The sequence below is a fragment of the Dermacentor andersoni genome, chromosome 1, assembly GCF_023375885.2.
Source record: "Dermacentor andersoni chromosome 1, qqDerAnde1_hic_scaffold, whole genome shotgun sequence".
In the NCBI taxonomy this organism is placed as follows: domain Eukaryota; kingdom Metazoa; phylum Arthropoda; class Arachnida; order Ixodida; family Ixodidae; genus Dermacentor; species Dermacentor andersoni.
The window spans coordinates 100895336-100915704 of NC_092814.1; the positions used below are offsets into that span (position 1 = coordinate 100895336).

The window sequence follows — 20369 nt, forward strand, 5'->3', positions numbered from 1 at the left end:
AAAGCTGGCATGTTGTCACCGCGTACGGCCATTCCTAACAGCGTGCACTTTGTATTGAGCCCAAGGTATTGAGCCCAAGGTATATGTACGAATGGTCGCGAAGCACCAATGGAAGCCCTTACGTCCTGCAATGGTGGCTTGGGTAGGTACGGCAGCGCCATCTACATTTTGCGGGGTCAACTTCTCAGTGGGGAAAAATTAACACTTGCCAAGCAAGGCTTGTCGCGCTAAGTCATCTCACACTGCATACATTACATACAAATGTACACAGTACAAACAGTACAAATTAACTGTAAGTAAATGAGAATACTCGCCACAAGATCACGTCACAATCCAATGTGAATTACTAACAGACTCATCTGTATTGATAGTCCTCATTTTATGACAGCAGGCATTACACCGGTGAGCCTTAAGAGTTTTGCATGAGTTCAGAGCAGTAGGTTTGCCCAGATTTTGAACTAAGTACCACATGCATGTGTCCTTAGTACCAACACACATCTGTTATTTCGGTGTCAAGATAAAATCAACACTACATTGTAATAATAATTAAGAAAAACCCTACTTTCATCTTCAATAACGCAGCCCGTGTGCCACCTGTAGTTTTTCCCTGGTCCTGAATACATAACTAAAACATGTTATTTAGTGAAAAGGCAGTTAAAAATGAAGTTACTAATCAAATCTCATAAGGTTGATATATATATATATATATATATATATGTATATATATACAGCCGCCGACTGATTTTTCGGACTCCAAAAATTCGGACATGCTCGATTATTCGGTCTGCTTCGCGGCACCACCATTCTCCCCATAGACCATAATGTATAACAACTGCAGAAAGTTCGGACACCTTGCAACCTCTCGTCGGATTTTTCGGACACTCCTTGAGCCAACTCGATCGAGAGCACCATGCACCGACTCTGACCGGTGCATGGTTCGACTTGCTGAACGTCATTTTTGTTTTGAACGGAGCCTCCTTGTTGCCCCACGAAGTGGCACTACTGCAAATCCCCGCTCATCATCATCGTTTCTGCCTGGTTCGTAGATACAGCAGTTCCAGTCTCAGCTTAGTAAGCCATGTCAAGACAATCCAGCAGCCGATTTGTTTCTTCATGCACGACACTGCGAGTAGGCCATGTTTTTCGTTTGTGCGAATGGTGTCAGCGTGACGGCGTGGTGATGTTTGCTTTGTGTGCTGTGTCGAGGTTGTGGTGATGAAACGCGGCATACGGAAACATTGTGTCAAGTTTCTAATGGCACCGACAGTGCTCGCGCAGACAGCAGTGGGGAATGCCGGCAAGCGGGTGCCGGGAGGCCTAGGATTTGTCACCTTCCGATGTGCTCCCTACTGACGCCGAAAATGTTCTGCTGAGACCTGCGCAGTGGTTGCATTGCGATTCAGGACACCGTCTCATTTGACAGTTTCACAGGTGCTGATACTGCTGTACTGACATGCGCAGAATTCGACGATGGTGAGATCATTCATCATTCTGCTGTTCTGCCGAATGATGACTCCGAGTCGGAAGATGACGCACCATGTGCTACGCTGCCGTCGCATGCGGAGCGTGTACAAGCAGTGACTGTGCTTTCAGCCGCCTATAGTGACCGTACGACCCTCTCCAAGGTTCAGGCTTACCTGATTGCGCGTAAACGGAACAGCGTGCAACGGCGCATTCACGATTTCTTCAAGCCAACTGCCGAGCCCGAATAAGTGCGTGGAAATAAAGGATTTCCATTTTTTTTTTCTTAATCTGCTTTTCCGGACACCTGTTTATTCGGACATTTCCGCAGTCCCCATGAGGTCCGAATAAACGGTCGGCGACTGTATATATATGTATATATTCTAAAGGTGTTTATTTGGCAGAGCTCGGAGCAGCGCAACGTCGACGTGGATCAGCGCCGAGGCCAACACCGCTGGCATCTGTGTTGGGTCGTAGTGGCGCAAAATGGGAGGAGCTTCCAAGCACGAGAGCCGTTGCTGAGCAGGAGCGCTCGACCCACTAGCGTTTAGAGCCATTAGCGCTGAACCCACTAGTGTCTCTCTTTGCTACAATCACCCCCCGGGAGCGAGAAGGGAGCCGTCCAGCGACCTAACAGCTCGTCACGATGAGCGGGTCGTAGTAACGCTTTAAACGGTCGACATGGACAATGTCTCGTCCAAGGCGGCGCATGTCTGAAGATGGCTCAACTGGTTCTATGACATAGTTCCCAGGAGATGCGCGTTCGAGAACACTCTAAGGGCCTTCATACTTAGGGACCAGTTTTGATGAGAGGCCAGGGGCAGTTAAAGGGACTGAGAGCCACACGAGTGCTCCCGGATAGAAGGTGACCGTGGCAGTGGCGTCACTGCGAGTGCTCCTCTGGCGCTCTTGATCATCGGAAGTAAACGCCCGTGCGAGGTCACGGCACTCTTCTGCATGTCTGACCGTGGCAGAAATAGGCACGCACTCGGATGCATCCGGCTGGTACGGAAGAATGGTGTCGATGGTGTGCGAAGGGTGTCGACCATACAGCAAGAAATATGATGAAAATCCAGTGGTGCTCTGCGTAGCGGTATTATACGCGTAGGTGACGAATGGCAGAATGGCGTCCCAGTTCGTGTGGTCGGAGGCAATGTACAGGCGCCGACATAAGTGGTATACTCCACACAGCGGGAGCCGGAGCAGCGGCAAACTGCATCGCAACGCCATCTATAGGCAGCATCTGGGATCGAGACAGCCAATGGGTGCCCTTTATTATCTGCAAGCATGTCGCTTGACTCGTGTCAATGTTTGGTGCTTCAGCTCGCCAAAATGCCGAGCGACGCCGCTGCAGTAGCAATCTGCGTGGAATATACCACTTTTGTCGGCGCCTGTACATTGAAAGCATGTCGCCGAGCGTACGGTTGAAGCGTTCTGTGAGGCCATTTGTTTGAGGGTGGTATGCCGTAGTCGTACGATGAACAATGTGGCACTCTTTGAGAATCGCTTCAACTAATTCCGACAGGAAGACGCGTCCACAATCGCTGAGCAGTTCTTGAGGTGAACCATGCCGCAGGATGAATCGGCGAAGCAGGAATGATGCAACATCGCGCGCTGTAGCTGCTGGGAGAGCGGCGGTTTCAGGGTATCGTGTTAGGTGATCTACTACCACAATGGCCCAGCGGTTACCAGCCGACGTCAGGGGAAGTGGCCCATACAAATCGATGCCAACGCGCCCGAACGGCCGGGTAGGGCAGGGTAGAGGCTGCAGACCAGCTGGCGAGAGGTGGGGTGAAGATTTTCGGCGCTGGCAGTCGGGGCATGAGCGAACAAACTTTTGAATGTAGTTGTACATTCCTCGCCAGTAGTAGCGTCGTCGGAGGCGCTGGTAGGTTTTGAAGTCCCGAGTGAGCACACTGTGGATCAGAGTGGAACGATGCGCAGATTTCAGAACGCAGGCTTCGAGGTACAACTAATAACTACTGGCGGCCGTCAGAGGTGTAATTGCGTCGGTGAAGCAGGTCGTCGCGAATGGCAAAATGGCGAGCTTGACGGCGCAATGCACGAGTGGTTGGCTGCGATGACGGATCAGCAAGGCAGTCTATGATGGAGGCAATCCAGGGGTCCTTGCGCTGCTCAGAAGCGATGGTCCCAATGTCAATGGAAGAAACGTCAAGCTGGGATATTGCGCAGCAGGCATTGTCGTCTCGCAAGGGAGAACGTGAGAGGGCGTCAGCATCAGCATGCTGGCATCCGTTGCGGTACAGTACGCGGATATCGTAATCCTGTAAGCAAAGCGCCCAGCGGGCGAGGCGGCCTCAGGCATCCTTCAATGACGACAGCCAGCATAGTGCATGATGGCCCGTGACGACATCAAATTGGAGACCATACAAATAGGGCCGGAACTTGGTAAGCGCCCAGATGATCGCCAGGCATTCTTTTTCCATGACGGTGTAATTGGTCTCGGCTTTAGTAAGCATACGGCTTGCATATGCCACAACATATTCAGGAAACCCTTCTTTGCGCTGCGCTAGGACAGCGCCGAGGCCAACACGGCTGGCATCTGTGTGTACCTCAATAGGTGCCATTGGGTCGTAGTGGCGCAAAATGGGAGGAGACGTCAGCAAACGACGGAGCTTAGTGAACACCTCGTCGCGCTCGGACGATCACGAATGGAGCGGTCCGTTGCTGCCAAGGAGCTTCGTCAGGGGCAATATGACGACTGCGAAATTGCGAATGAAGGGCCTGAAATGGGAACACAAACCTACAAAACTGCGCAGTTCTTTGACGGACGTCGGTTTAGGAAATTCAGCTATGGCACGAAGTTTGGCTGGATCGGGGAGGATTCCATCCTTCGAGACGACGTAACCTAGTATCGTGAGCTGCCACGCTACAAATCGGCACTTCTTTAGGTTCAGTTGGAGGCCAGCGTTTGCTAAGCATGTCAAAACACGCCGTAGGCGTTGAAGGTGCGTGGTGAAGTCAGAGGCAAAAACAACAACATCGTCAAGATAACATAAGCACGTGTGCCACTTCAAACCGCGGAGAACTGTGTCCATCATGCATTTAAAGGTTGCTGGCGCATTACAAAGTCCAAACGGCATGACGTTAAATTCGTATAAGCTGTCGGGTGAGACAAAGGCTGTCTTCGGCCTATCGACGTCAGCCATGGGTACTTGCCAATAGCCGGAGCGTAAATCTAGAGATGAAAAGAATTCTGCTCCTTGTAGGCTATTGATGGCGTCATCGATTCGCGGCAGCGGGTATACATCTTTGTGAGTGATCTTGTTCAGGCGCCGATAGTCTACACAGAACCATACCGAGCCGTCTTTTTTTGTAACAAGGACGACGGGGGATGCCCATGGACTGTTCGAGAGTCGGATCACTTCACGGCGAAGCATATCGTCCACTTGCTCATTAATCACACGACGTTCTATGGCAGAGACGCGATATGGTTGTTGCCGCAATGGCGGTTGGGAGCCAGCGTCAATATGGTGCGTGACAGCAGATGCCCAGCCCAGGGAAGGTTGCCCGACATCAAAAGAAGAACGAAATTCTTCTAAGATGCGCAGAAGTTGCGAACGCTGAGGTGGGGTGAGGCCATCGGCAATAGATGAATCGAACACACCTGTGGGCAAAGGGTCGGATGTAGAGAGAGAACCGAGCGTGTTGTAACTGGCGCAGGACGTGTCTTCGGGAACATCCGTAATTTGTACGGCGTCGATCACTTCCACGTGGCCAAGACATTCACCATAAAGCAGCATCACAGGGTATGAGAAGGGGTTACAGACAAAAATAGCTGTGGAGCCCTGTTTGACGTTCACAGTCGCAAATGGCAGCAGCAGACCTTTTCAAGTATAAAAGCGGCCCGACGGAGAAAGTTGTGCGATAGCGTCGGAGAGGCTGCTGCAATGCATTGATACAATCACTGACGAGTTACTGACGAATCACTGTTATATATATATATATATATTTTAACCTCGCAATAACGAAATCAGCATGGAACGCAAAAAGAGTCGCTTTCGCGAGAATTTCGTTGTTGCGAAAAGAGACAGCACAGATAGGTAATGCACCGCAGAACAAAACTTTACAGTCAAAATTCCGTTAGCCTACTTTGCAAGCTTTGCTCGAGGATATAGAACCGCATTGCCGACAGTACAAAGTGCGCCGCATGCGTAGACCAGCAGTTGCAGTACTGCCGTAGCGCAGTATTCTCGGTCAATTGCTTTCAGAGGTACAATCACTTTTGCAAGATTTTGCACAACTCGGCACCGGGCGCAGAGCAACAGCGCATGCTCTCCAGCGCACCCTGTTGTCCGCAGGCACCGCCGCGTCCAGTTCTGTGCGCAAAAGTGATCCTATCGTGTGCACCCAAAGGCAAACAATCGAGATAACGGCCCTTTCGTGCAAATCTATGTCCGGCGCCAAATCCGCATGCGATGCCTGTCGGGTGGCACCAAAATCAGCGTTCTTGAAGCAAGGGATGCAGATTCCCAGATGATCACTCGATCATGGCCCAATGCGTGACACTCCATATGCTGCGAGCATCATCTCAGGCACCATAAACAATTCCATGTCGGTGGGACGTGGAATTCCCTGTTTTTGCTGCATTTTTCTCACCGAAGCACACATTACGCAGTGCATTGCCGCGATCGTGATTGTTGTTCGAAACGCGCATTCAGTTTCACCTCACACAATTGGCCTAGGCCTCACCGAGTCATCAGCTGTGAGGAACGCAAAATGAATGCGCGTTTTGAACAATAATCTACAATCTTGCTTAGTAGGCATGCAAAAACCATGGTCACATGTCGGTAGCAACAAGTGTGCCGCTTCAAACAGGCGATCAACAAACAAGATGGCGGCCATGACGTGTTTTCAGCACACTGATCGTTTCTGGCACTGGGTTGTTTTTGTGATCAAAAATGGCGGCGCCCACACAAGTGTAATCTGGTGGTACTTTACACAATTTTAGTGCAGAGCAATCGCATTTGAGCACATTTTGGAGCCTGTTAGCCTTACACGAGTAAGCAATATGTGGAGTTACGTTCCGGCAAATTTTGTTGAGGCGGGATTGCAGTACAGTGACATTTCGTTACTAAGAGGTATGAAATGCATTGAATCCTATGGGCGTTCGCCGGGGATACGAAAATGTTTCGCTGTCGCGAGAATTTCGTTGTTGCGGGATTCCATTACCGCGGGTTTCGACTGTATGTATGTATATATAAATTGCCATTGCTTTTTATGGTTAGGCCCAAGATAGCTTTGACGACATTAACGTGTTAAATAGGGTAATACCAACTTGGTGTATCTCAGCACATTTCACCACGAGCAAACTGCAGAAAGCCTGCATAGTTTCATACTCATAATTATTTTTGGCTGGAAGCAAACAGCCTGTGACTTCACATTTTCCTATTCAAATAACATTGTCTGTACTTTTTCAAATGTTTCCGTTAGTGATATAATGGATGCATAATTTTCATCGACTGGTGTTTTGCCCCACGAGATGTAGCCGCGCTTCCATCGCGCTTCATAAATGATCTCACTGCCAATTTGTTTGGAACCGCATTTGAGCCTTGCCTTCACAACCATGTGAAATTACCTTGGAGCCCACGGCATGGCTAGAGGGTAGACCCCTCTACACTCCAGTGGACGGAAGCATGAACCAGTCAGTAGTTGAGATAAACAAGAGAGATTTACAGTATCAGTAGAAAACAATCAGGCAAGAAATTGATAAGACTGGATTTGTTACAGGCATAGGTAGCGACAGCAGTTAGATAGAGGAGTTTTGAGGGGGGGAAGAAGATGGTGGAGATGCACACAAAAATGCTAGGGTGATCCACCATGTTGACTCTCTGATTAGCTGTGATGAAGTCTTTGTGTTTTGAAATTTGTAACGGGAAACAGAAGTTTTGCCAAATCCAATTTTGCATTTTCATCAAGAGGATGAAACGTGACGTGGAGCTGCAAATTTTGTCGACTAATAGTACTTCTTTCCGGACCTAGGCAGCTATACTGTGACTTTAACGCTCTAAAAAGAAAGTGAGCAGTAGCATGCAGAAGACTGTGCAATGCATCTGGAATTTCACCAATATGTGATGCCGGTCAATGATAGCAACCATGTTAGCCTGCTGATTGACTGAAGAAATACCCCATAAGAAGCGTCACAGGAAGGGCCATTTCGTAAACATCAATTTGACGTTGCGTGACCCATTGCGATGGGTCGGCACTGCAGATATCTTCCACCACAATCTGTGGTGCAACAAGCCACATGAATTATGCTAATGAACAACCACAATTAATGGCAGCCGAGAGGCATGCATATCCTCACATTTCCTCATAATGCATGCTCATAGTATTTAGATCATTCTCAGGTGATGTTATCATTTATGTGTTGGGCCATCATATTTAAAAAAAAACGCATTTATTTGTAATAATGTTGGTCGAGCATTGCAAACCTTATGCAACCTTTTGCATTTTTCACGGCTGTGTTTGTATTGTAATCAAGATTAACAACTTTTGACAACAGTGGCCTTTTATTTTATAAAAAGAAATAAATGCAAGGTGGCGCCTTGAAGTTTCCTCACACGGTGCGAGTAAGCAGCGAAGTGACAAGAGATTGTAGCGCCAGAATTTGCATCACGCAAGCCGATACCTGTGGCCCACAATATGCTATCTATGATATAGCCAAGTCGGGCCGAGTCACTTGCACTTCGCAAGATAGCGATAACGCAGCCAAGAAGGCACATTCATCACCAGTGGTAGGTCACACATGTTGTCTCAAGGTGGAGAACAAGCACGTTGGTCCCAATATACAATAACTCTCCGTTTCCTGGGGACACGCATCCTAGCTAATGAAGCAAATGGTGGCTTGTATGCAGCAGACGACGAAAGAAGTGTTTTCGATTACATAATCGTACGCTTTGAGATAACTGCTTTACTTTTACTGAGCAGGAAAACTTTTTTCCTTTATCAAGAACGCAGGGTTCAGTGCCTTCATTTCAGTTTCTTAAGTATGTTAAGTGTGCGTCACGTTATGAAATTAGAACGGGGCCATCATCGCCATTTTGTACATGGCGTGCTTACGTTACACCTGGATGGAAATGGCAGAATGTCCAGAATTAGCCAAGCTAGCGGCTCCAGCGAGATTGGCCATGTTCTAGGCCCGCGCCAGCCACTCTAGACTAGAGCGTCCAATTTTCGCCGATTTACCGTAACTGCGCCGCACGTGAATTGCATCTGTATTACACAAGTCCATATCCGCTGCTTTACCTTGGTCACCACAATGCGCTCTTCTCTGAGCACAGACAGAGCATATTGATGCTCTGCTCGCTGAACGTAGCCAACCAGATATAGAAAAGCAGCTTGACTCGAATACTTCTCATTAAAAGAATTACGGGCGCGCAACTACGTGGGCATAGCGCACGAAGCAGCTAGCAGAGTATGCTATATGGCTAGGAGACATGCAGGACCTATTCATTGATACATGGGAAGGTATACAAGCGAGGGAAGCAGATGACCCAGGCACTGGTTTTCTACAGCCTGAATAGTACATCACTTCTGGCAAGTGGTAATGGCATCCCCCCTCCCCTCAGTTTCGGTATAAAAAGCATAGGTTTTTGCAAGCGTTTTGTGAAGCACCCACTCACATTCCAAGCGTAATGTTTCCCACAGAGGCTATTGTATGTCTAAATTATCTGAAACAGAGCTTTTTACACGATCCAGAATTTTGTTGCAGTTGGCCTTTAAAGCTTTAAAAAAGTTACCCTATTATTTCTTGCACTACTTTACTATAGTACTCTGACATCTGCAAAGAACTCTCCCATTTGTAGCTTGTGCTGTTTGAAGAATATTTCTGGGCTGTATCACACATTACTTCTACAGCATGGACTGTCACGAAGTCTCAAACGAAGCTTCAGGCCCATCAGTGGAACAAATAAGCAGACCACATACAGGTCGCCTAAATGTGAAAATCGAGGTTCATGGTAGTTACTCAAAATTCAGCAGCTTGGTGTACACCCTTCAAGCAACAATATTAACAACTTCAAGGATCTAAATAGCTTCCTGTCATTACACTTCTGTCAAATTTATTTTACAAAGCAAATGGTAAATGACATAAAGAAGAAGAAAACCAGTCTCAGCTTCCCATCCTAATAAGTTTAGAAGTACAGTCACAGACCAATAATTCAGACATGCTCGATTATTGGGACTGCTTCATGGCACCGCCGTTGGCCCCACAGATTTTATGTAAGGAGATGACAGAAATTTCTGTCACCTTAAAGCATGCCTTTTGATAATTCAGACTCCACCTGCACGACTACGTGCTAATTTCACCATTCTGGCTTTGACGTGTTGCTGGCATGGCCGCAGCAAGGTCGTTAGCCATGTTGCCAGTGCTTCCTTAAAACCAAAACTAGCGAAGCCTACTAGTCGATCCAGCACCAACCGTGCACAAACTGCAGAACAATCTAAGTCCAGCAAGCTGTTCCAAAGCTGCATTGCCAACTTTCTGTGGCTATGAAGGGAAAGCTACGGGTGCGTGGCTGCTGCACATGTGTTACCGCGCCTAGTCGGGCAGCATTTGACAGTGCTTTTGGTTGCTCAGAACCATAGAGTTTCTAAATAATTACCTTAGAGGGAAATGTGGCGCTAGTGTCTACGGGAGCTCTCCTGATTGTTGCCTCAACCTACATGGAAATGATGGGAAGTACAGGCTTCAGATTGACTTCGATCTTTAGACTAGTGGCCTTTGCTTGCGGCTCAATAAACGAAGCTATACTCAAATATTTTCACATAAAATCTTATTTTATTTGTGCAGTATTTTATATAATGCACAATACATCTAAACATTGTATGACTTTGAGATTGACGCAGGATTGAAGCATGGTTTACCACAAGGGCACACCAGGGTATGCATTGTTCTGCAATTCTGTTCCTGATTCAGCGCCAGTGAATAATTATTTATTTATTTTTACAACAGCAGCAACAACCCTGCATGTACTTATATAAAAATATTCATCAAGTACTTATGGAAATAAAAATGTATTGTGAGAAAATCTTGTGCCTCTGAGAGAAATGCTACAAGTGTTGTCTGCTACGACGTCTGCTCGCTGCGAACGCGAGACTTTTCACGCAGACGACAGGCACTTGCGAACTCCCTCGCTCTTTCGAAAGGCTGCGACGGCTGTCATAACTGCTGAACGTCTTCAAGTACTTTTAAGCACATCTGCTGCAGTGCTGGCTGGGACGCTTGTGGCCTCCTACGGGTATGCTTCATTACATTGTATATTGACGTACTGCTTCTTCTGAAGCGCGCACCAGCAGCTGTTATTGCTTGGCTTTGCGCTTACCCATTTTGTGACACTAGACTACAGCCAGGAAGCAGCAACCTTTCCTACCCCAAATAAGTTCTTGTTCTCAAATGTCCTGAAACACACATTTCAATGAGCACATAAACTAGCAATGCGTAATGAAGCCCTCAAGCATATTTTATTGTCAAGCCACTAGAAGTACAAGTGAGTATGCAGTAAACAAAATGCGTTATACAGGCAGTCAGCTGTCTTTCTATTGCACTATGCATTACTAGTAGAGCAATGTTACTGGTGGGTTATTAAAAACCTAGCACATGTGTGCACCTAAACTTTACAGCTTTAAGGCTCGCACTGCAAATACAAGCATGTACAAGAAGCCAAACAGCTGTAGCAAAACAGTAAGTTGCATCTACATACTGACCACGCAAAGAGCGACTGAACAAAAGATGTTACGTGTAACTGCAAGAGACAGGAAGAGAGCAGTGTGGATGCTAACAGGGAAAGCCGATGTCCTATTTGGCATCAAGAGAAAAAATGGAGCTGGGCAGGCCATGTAATGCATAGGGCATATAACCGGTGGACCGGCAAATGCCGGGCCGGTCAGTCATTGCAAAAGAAAGTACCAGTAGATGCACAATCACGACGCATATTAATGAAAGCCCCACTCAAGCTTATTAGTAGGCCCTTCACGTTTTCTACGTGCTTTAAAGGTTCTAAGCATAGAACATGTACGTAGTATATCGTGCTTGTATCAGTAGTGCCTTCATTTTGCTCTTCTGAAGATTGATAAAGTACATGACGCTACAGCACCAACCTAACACACTTAACCAAGGTCAAAACGGTCAAAACACGTCCTTTCAACGTTTATGATGCCATCGCTTTCTCGTCAGGGCTTCGTCACCCCTACCACAACACAAACATTGGCCCAGCTGCTGGCCCAGCACGGTATCGCCAGTTCAAACAACAGAACAAAGGCAGAGAGCTTTACGTTGCACTGTCCCACTGCGGGTTATAGCAATTGCGCTTGTAGCAAAACCAAAACTGCCAAAAAACACTTGCAGACTAGTTCGCCAATCAACAGAATACCAATCCGTAGCCTGTACTTCCATCATTCCCATAATAGTTGAACGATCCCAGTGCCAGATTTCCCTCTAATTATACTAATATGAAACTCTATGCCCCCAACCTTTTGTACAGGACCGCATTACAAAAGCTAGTTACTGCCCAAACAAGTTCGAAAAGATATTGCTTCAGAGTCCTTGCTAATGTTTGTTCACAATATCACTCAAGCTGTGACTTCTAGTACGCTGAAGTTTTATTTGTCATCTCCAATAGGCAATGTTTTCCCTCTAGATATAGTAATATAGAACTCTATGCTCAGAACAGACGCTGAATCGACGCAGCTTCCACATGCGATGGTTTCGCATTTCACCAGACGCGGAAGAGAAAAAGCCGTAAAAATAAGTAAACCTTACGCTCAGTGGTGTGTACCGTTTTAAATGTTGCTAATAATTTTTTATGTCTTCCCTAGCCTAAACTGCCGTGGATTAAAACATGAAACTCTTTTCAGAAGTACTTTCACTTGCGTGCGCTTTGCCTCTGTAAGCTTTCTCTTCATAGCCACAAAAAGTTGTCCGCAAGTACTCTATTTACTTGCATAATGATCGCACTCGCGTAATGATCGCACCCCTGAATTTTGTTGTCAAAATTCGATTTTTTTTCCTTTCCCGTGTAATGACCACACCCCGAACTTGCCACAGCGATATGTCGTGTGCCAAGTCTAACTAATGATGATCACGCTTACCATTCGGCAGCATTCGACAGAATGCTGCCGAATGCTACGCGAACGACTCTTCACGACATGCCAAGCGGTCTGCACGCACCAAACATCTTTAAGCAGATGCCCCATTTCATCCCTTTCATCACTTTCCGCACTTCCATGAAAAAAAAAAGCTACAACCAAACTTGCCTTGGCTTCATTATTTGTAGGCTTTATAATGGTTGTGGTCAGCAAGAACAAAAGAGGCACTTTTCGATTCTTCTCGTCTACACTCGTGGGCACGCAACAAATCGCGAGCCGTAACGATAGTAGCCACATTTACACTGATGCGTCAGAAGTGTACCCTATTTATACGCCAACACTTCTAACACAGCTAATATATTCGCCCACCTATAGCAGAAGCGTGCCGTATTAAGATAGTAGTGAAGACAAATACCGTAGTTTTCGCAGTGTGCCCGCCATGGGTTTCTATGTCACTGGCAGCGAAGCGCCCCATCTCTGTTTCTGTCCCCTCAAAGTGGTCATGGCTATGTTATTGCCGCAAACTTGCTGACAGTAGCGATATTATTCATTACTGATACAAAAGAAACTGTTTCAATGCGCGTAATGTACTCACGAGAAGAAAAAAAATCGCGTTTGGCACATTTGGCTTGCTCCGCCAGCCGCCATTTCTGTTTTGATGTCCCGCACTGTTACAGCGGCAGCCACCTATTTGTTGACCTGTTGTCATCCCGCAGCAAACATGGGATGAAAAAAAAAAAATGTTTTCTTTCGCGGAATATTTAACCCACGTAATGATCGGACCCCTGAATTTGCGTAGTTTTTTTTTTACAAAAAAAGTGTGATCATTATGCGAGTAAATAAGGTATATCACCACCAATTTTATTGTGATAAGCATCTTTGCCTATCTGTTTCGCAGTGCATGGTGCCGCCGAAAGCATAGCGCACGCTTTTAATAGGCGATAACCGAAACGCGCCGCCGTTCCCTGCTGCAGAATGCGGTCGTATACGTTTTCCGGCCGCTAGATCCCATATGAACAAGAAAAGGCGGGAGGCCCGCAAAAACACGAAACCTGCAGAGTTTACCTTCACAGAATGAAAATTTATTCACATATGTCCAATGCTTTTTATCAATTTGGGCTACATTGTGAACTCCTGCATGGTACACTGCAGTTGATATTCCGCATTTCTTGAACAGCTCCACAACCACAGTTAACAAAAACGTGGCCCACACTTAGGCTAACCACTTCACCATTTTGTCCCGTGATTAACACAAGACTTCAACACGCCGAAAGCATGTGATGCAGCTATGTTGCCATTAGCTTAGCACGTAAAATAACTTCTCGTTTGAATGAATTTTTGTAATGAAAGCGCATAATCACCAACTTCCATGAAAATTTGCTTTGTCGCCATCTTGTGATGACGATGGCTATGACGCTGGCTCTGACAGTAGGTCGCTGTCAACGCCGCGAATGTGGATTCTGTTTCTGATTGTAATGTGCAGGCCATTTTGATCCTATTTTCTTGGGAACAAGGCACACATTAGAATATATGTCAGTAATAATTTACTGCAAGCTGCAGTTTTCTCTTGAAAATCTGCTGAGGGCAGGCCGAAAATCTGCAGCAGAGATAACATGTCCTTTAACAGAGTTAACTGTCCCCTAGTGCCACCAAGACAAGACACTGTAGCATTGGGGATCAGGCATGCTGATCAGTCAAGTTCAAACTATCTGACAAGGGCCAGTTACAGGATCGAAGTAACAAAAGCTTTGGCCCATAGAAATGTGTGGGTGCTAGCCCACACTTTGGTCAAAATCAACTTACTGAAAAATCAATTTAACTGGACTCAAATTACTGGACGTCTACTGTACTACATCTACAACCTGTGTCGATTATTTTGCTACGACTAGTAACCATCATTATATTTTCTGGCTGAGCCACAGTCCAGATTTAGGTAAGCCTTGGATTTTTTTACTTAGATTCAGACTCAGTTTTAGCAAATTTGACAGTTAAAGAACCATTCTCATTTGGAAGCCATAGCTACATATAGCAGCAATTATTTCTCTTAGAAGTACCACAAAAAGAATATTAGGAAGTAGAAGCCTTACTTACCGGAAGTTTTGAGAATGAGTTGCTGAGGCCAGAACCAGTGCCAAGGCCAGCCTGAAGAATTCAGGGGACAGGGGACAAGACAACGATGTTGCTCATACCAATATTACACCAATAAAAATATGAGCAGCTGAGTGCTACTATTCATTATCATATACAAACAAGTCATGCAGATTCAGAGCAATGTTAAAAAGCTCACCCCTGCATTTCCACTATTTTCTGTCTTCAGCTTCTTTCGCGGACCAATGGCCAAAAGGGCTGTCATATTCGCCTCTCTTTGCCGCATCTCCTCCATTTCTGCCTTTTGCATCTGAAACCACCAACAAAGCTGTTTAATATCAAGAGGAAAAAGAAACAACTGTGTCATCATAAGAAGTCAGGAGGAAAGCATTTATAAGTTCAGAATAAGTGGCACTGTATGAACCCTTCTCAGTGGTTTAGTTTGTGAAGCTTACAACAGAGGATACCATTGGCTTTTATGCCACATCTTGCCTCTGGAGTGCACTTAAATGTTTAAATCACAATAGTAAGCATCATGATAGTGTTCCACCTGCAGCCCCAGTAAACTAGGAAGTCCAGTGTCTTTGTAGTCGAACTTGTTGAGAAAAAGGTGTGTTGTGTCCTCAACTCAGCTATGGAGAATATGCCTGTTTTTTGTGTTCAATTAGAATGCACACATCTTATACACCTGTCAAGCGGGCAAGTGCACTTACAGAGAGTGTCACTCGGTTTAAGTGCACTTTGCCAAATCTAAACAACACAAGTGGAGTGTACTTGGCAACGAGTGCACTCCGGTCGGAGTGCATTCACGGAATGCACTTTGCTGGTCGAGTGCTTAGCCTCGCCACCAGCGGTTTGAATGGTACAAGATGTAATGCATAAAAAAAGGACACTTAAGTTCATTTTAGTTCTTGAACAGCTTTTAACAAAATAATCAGAACAGAACTTGCTCATATTCTGTTTTCAGCATCATCATCATCATCAGCCTGGTTATGCCCACTGCAGGGCAAAGGCCTCTCCCATACTTCTCCAACTACCCCGGTCATGTACTAATTGTGGCCATGTTGTCCCTGCAAACTTCTTAATCTCATCCGCCCACCTAACTTCCTGCCGCCCTCTGCTACGCTTTCCTTCCCTTGGAATACATTCCGTAACTCTTAATGACCATCGGTTATCTTCCCTCCTCATTATGTGTCCTGCCCATGCCCATTTCTTTTTCTTGATTTCAACTAAGATATCATTAACTCGCGTTTGTTCCCTCACCCAATCTGCTCTTTTCTTATCCCTTAACGTTACACCTATCATTCTTCTTTTCATAGCTCGTTGCATCGTCCTCAATTTAAGTAGAACTCTTTTCGTAATCCTCCAGGTTTCTGCCCCATACGTGAGTACTGGTAGGACACAGCTGTTATAAATTTTTCTCTTGAGGGATAATGGCGACCTGCTGTTCATGATCTGAGAATGCCTGCCAAACGCAACCCAGCCCATTCTTATTCTTCTGATTATTTCAGTCTCATGATCCGGATCCGCAGTCACTACCTGTCCTAAGTAGATGTATTCCCTTACCACTTCCAGTGCCTCACTACCTATTGTAAACTGCTGTTCCCTTCCGAGACTGTTAAACATTACTTTAGTTTTCTGCAGATTAATTTTTAGACCCACCCTTCGGCTTTGCCTCTCCAGGTCAGTGAGCATGCATTGCAGTTGGTCCCCTGAGTTACTAAGCAAGGCAATATCATCAGCGAATTGCACGTTACTAAGGTATTCTCCATTAACTCTTATCCCCAATTCTTCCCAATCCAGGTCCATATCTGTTCTGCAGGATCCATATTCTGTTTTAGCAGGATCAAATGCAGTCTCGTCGCATGCCACCATGTTCTCCTGGATTGGCTAGACATTCATCTTGGCGGGCATTGACTTGCAGCACTCTCATAATAAAAATCTTTTAGTTTTTTGTTGAGAAAATATACGTTATGGTTTTTATCTATATTACAACGTAAAACAGTAACTTTTTAGAACTTTTCTTTAATCTACAGCTACAAAAAACATGCTCTTAAGCTGTTGCCATCTTTTTTTACTCCGAGTGCGCTTGTTTTCCTGCTTAGTACTACGTAGCCTGAAGTGTCGCTCAAGGTCCCGAAGTGTACTCCCCGTAAGTGCACTTAACTTGCCCACTTGACAGGGGTATTACACTTCAAGCATATGAGTGCACAATGTCTGGCATATTTTATGGTGAAATTAATGCGTAAAACTGTGGTTTGCTACGGAAAAAAAGTATTGATAGATTGGCAGTCCCATACAGTCACCGTACGATAATTCAGACACCCAATAATTTATACACACTTGATTACTAAACAGGGAGGTTTACCATCCCGAAATCGCACAGTGGGTTAGGAGGGAAGCTGTAGTGGGGGGCTCCAGATTAGTTTGAACGAACTGGGGTTCTTTACTGCGCACATAAACTTAAGGAAGCGCTCTTGCATTTCGCCCCCGTTGAAATGCAGCCACTGCAGCCAGAAATGGAACCTCATAGGTTCCATTTCTGCTCAACAGCACATGCTCAACATGCTCAACACCTCATGCTCAACAGCACAACACGCCAGCCCACTGGGCCTCTACAATTATCCAGTCTGTAACAGTCATGGACTACTTGAGACTACTCTCTAACATTCAAATTTATAGGCAGCTTTAGAAGTTCCACCCGCTATTCTGAGAGCTGCTGTAATCAAGTTCCCTTTTCACAGATCAGCAGTCTTGGACTGCCCAAGGACTCCTGGAATTCTCAGGCGACATACAATTTGGAGTGGCAGTCAGCTATAAGCGGAAGAAAGCAACCATGGGAGCAACTCCCTGTGAAACTTCAGGCACCCTCAGGCGGATAGGTTACATGATTGACATGTGCCTTTCTGTCAGTGTGGAAGCTACAAAGAGTCAGTGGACTGCCCAAGCCAGGAAAATCAAAGAAGCCCACTGAGCAATGCAATGAGCCACTGCAGTGAGTCATGCTTGATTATTCAGACAGTTTTGTGGCACTGCCACTGGCCCATAAACGCATGTACAAGGACGACAGAAATTTCATACACCTTATAGCACAATGTTTATTAATTCGAACTCTGCCTGCACAACCACATGCTCATCCAGCCACTGGGCCAAGTAAAAAGAGCAATGGTCTGGTTTTAATTTGTCGCCGGGGCCTCCTTGAAATCAAAGGTAGCAAAGCCTAGTCGATCCATTAATCACTGACCAGACTCGCTCAACTGGACAAGCCAAGCCACTAAATTATGAAAGCTACATTTCCAATTTGTTGTGTGTGTTCCATGCATCCAGGGTTTGTTCCTTTATTTTATCGCTCAGAATTATGAAGCAGCTTTAAATGGCACCAGCTCCACCCTCAACGTGTGCGCCAACACAGAGGGCACTCAAGTGCCGGACGATGACGGTTGACGGTTGTGAAAAAATTCACAATCATTCAGCTATCATAGCACGGCCAACCTCTGTTGCCAAGGGATATAGATCTACTGGCACATGCGTGGAGCGCACACATTTACTGTATGTAGCAACAGCATGACAATGATTGAAATACAGACTGACCAAGTTGCACAGAAGATGTATATGCAGCAATGCACCCGCAAGCTCTTTTGGCCATTTATGGCATAAGTCCTTTATTTTCTCGCGTAGTATGCGATATTTCAGACTTCCGAATATTTAGACTTTTAGACAGTCCCTACAAGCCCAGATTATTGGTTAACGACTGTATAGGAACACTACTGTGGCCTGACACATTATTTCTTGCACCCTATCCAACATTTAGTAGCATACAGCGAAACCAGTTGCCTTCTGAGGCTTCGGTTTGTAAACAGCAAACTCGCATAGAGACCGAGTAACTGTTAGTGAAAGGTACTCCATGGGCTTCAAGCAAGATTACTTGTTGGCTCATAAAAAAGCTGTTCATACCAAGTGAGAATTCACTTCAAGTGAGGCAATTTAAGTTGGCTCAGCTGTACTTCCTGAGATAACCTTATCTGCACTGAAAACAACCATGGCAGCGTTGTTCATCTTTGATCCATGAACTAAGTGCAATGACGGTGTGTAATCATACAGCAAATGCATGCAGAAAGCTTGTGTTACAAAACATCATATAAATGTGTGGGTCTATTGTAGTCCCAATGTCAACTCATAAAAAAGTCCTAGCCCACTTGTATGTGGCCACCACAGCTCTGTTCTCTCACAAACAATGCACATGCCATACTATGGCCTTTCAGCACCCACAGGCACTTAACCTGCCCAGTTTTCAGCATACACATGCCATTGCACAACACACACCAACTTTTTAACTGTGTCCATAAGGAGGGCACCACCTGCAACCTTTGCAGCACCAATAGTCTTTCATTGTTTTCAGAAGCCTCATTCACTTGCAGAAGGCATGACGATGATGCCAGCTTTCAGAGTGAAATTCACTGTTTTTGTTTTTGTCAGGAAAAGGGCAAATCCAATGCACTCCTGGCTCAGGACATAATCCCCCTCATGCCAGGTACTATGTCGTGCAACAAAATGGAGAGCAGAGCAATAAATGGGGCTTGGTGATTCTCATTATTTCTTAACCCTTTCATGGTTATATTGCGCTCAGTTTTACAAACACGATATTAAGGAAGGACAGGACGTGGACGGACTTGCGCTGCGTCCGTCCACGTCCTGTCCTTCCTTAATATCGTGTTTGTAAAACTGAGCGCAATATAACCATGAACGTTCACCAACTAGCCCCCTTCATTGCTTTACTTAACCCTTTCAGTGCCAGTGATGAGCCGATAGGTTACCCATTCTTTCCAGCCGGATGTATGCAGTAACACAAAGTTGGCGAGCTCAGAAGTAGTTACGCCATTTATTGAATATTTTTAGAAGCATATTTTCTCATCTTTCTGGCTTTGCTCAGTTTGTTAGCATGCTGCAAAATGCACCTATTCGTAGGCATGGTTGCGCCGTGCAGAGCGCGCCTCCACCAGTCGGAGGGATGGCTCCCGGACTCTGTGCATCACTACTGCAGCAATTCTTTTTCGTTCAAATATCTGCGCCGTATCACAAGGACCACCATTGCATATTTCTGCCATATCTTGTACAATTAGAGCAGGAGTGTTTTTCTTCTTTCTTTCTTTTCTTTTTTTAACCCTGACATGGCAGCTCTATGCGGTAGGTAATGTGCACGGTAAGAGATAAAAAATGAAGATAGGAATGTGAGGATTACACAAAGAGTGCAACTGCCATTATCACCCCTTCTGAATAACTGAAAGCAATCTGTTGTGTTCGTTTTATAGTATCCAAGAAAAAAATCTACAGTGAAAGGATTGAAGCATGCTGAATTGTAGAGCATAACATGAACAGTGACAGAAGCACAGGTACAGTGAAACCTCGTTAAACCGTACCCACTTAAACAGAAGTTTCGTTTTAAAAGTAGTAAAGTCAAATCCCCAACTCAGCGGCAATTGAACATAATGTGTTTTGTACCCGCATAAACCGTACCAGCTTATTGCGTACGTATCGGTTAACACGTAGTGTTTCCACTTTCCGTCGCGCAAACACACGGTGCGTCGTCTCCATCGGGCGGCCCGGCAGAACAGCAAGCCCCAGAGATCGGCACAACGGCCTCCAAGCACCCTGTTCGTTTGTGTGTGAAGCCACATCAACATCAACATCATTTCAGCGCTGTGCCAGAGAGC

General features: G+C 45.8%; 1 protein-coding gene across 6 annotated transcripts in view; it reads right to left on the reverse strand.

Annotated features, from left to right (window-relative positions):
* LOC126545464 (transcription initiation factor TFIID subunit 4-like) overlaps positions 1–20369 on the reverse strand; it is a 115928-nt gene that overhangs the window by 15522 nt on the left and 80037 nt on the right. For all 6 annotated transcript variants that reach the window (XM_055061841.2, XM_055061840.2, XM_055061843.2 and 3 more), the window contains 2 exons: positions 14858–14968; positions 14662–14712 (listed from right to left, as the gene is read on the reverse strand). In XM_055061841.2, coding sequence (XP_054917816.1) covers positions 14662–14712; positions 14858–14968 — 162 coding nt within the window. The remainder of the gene's footprint in view (positions 1–14661; positions 14713–14857; positions 14969–20369) is intronic.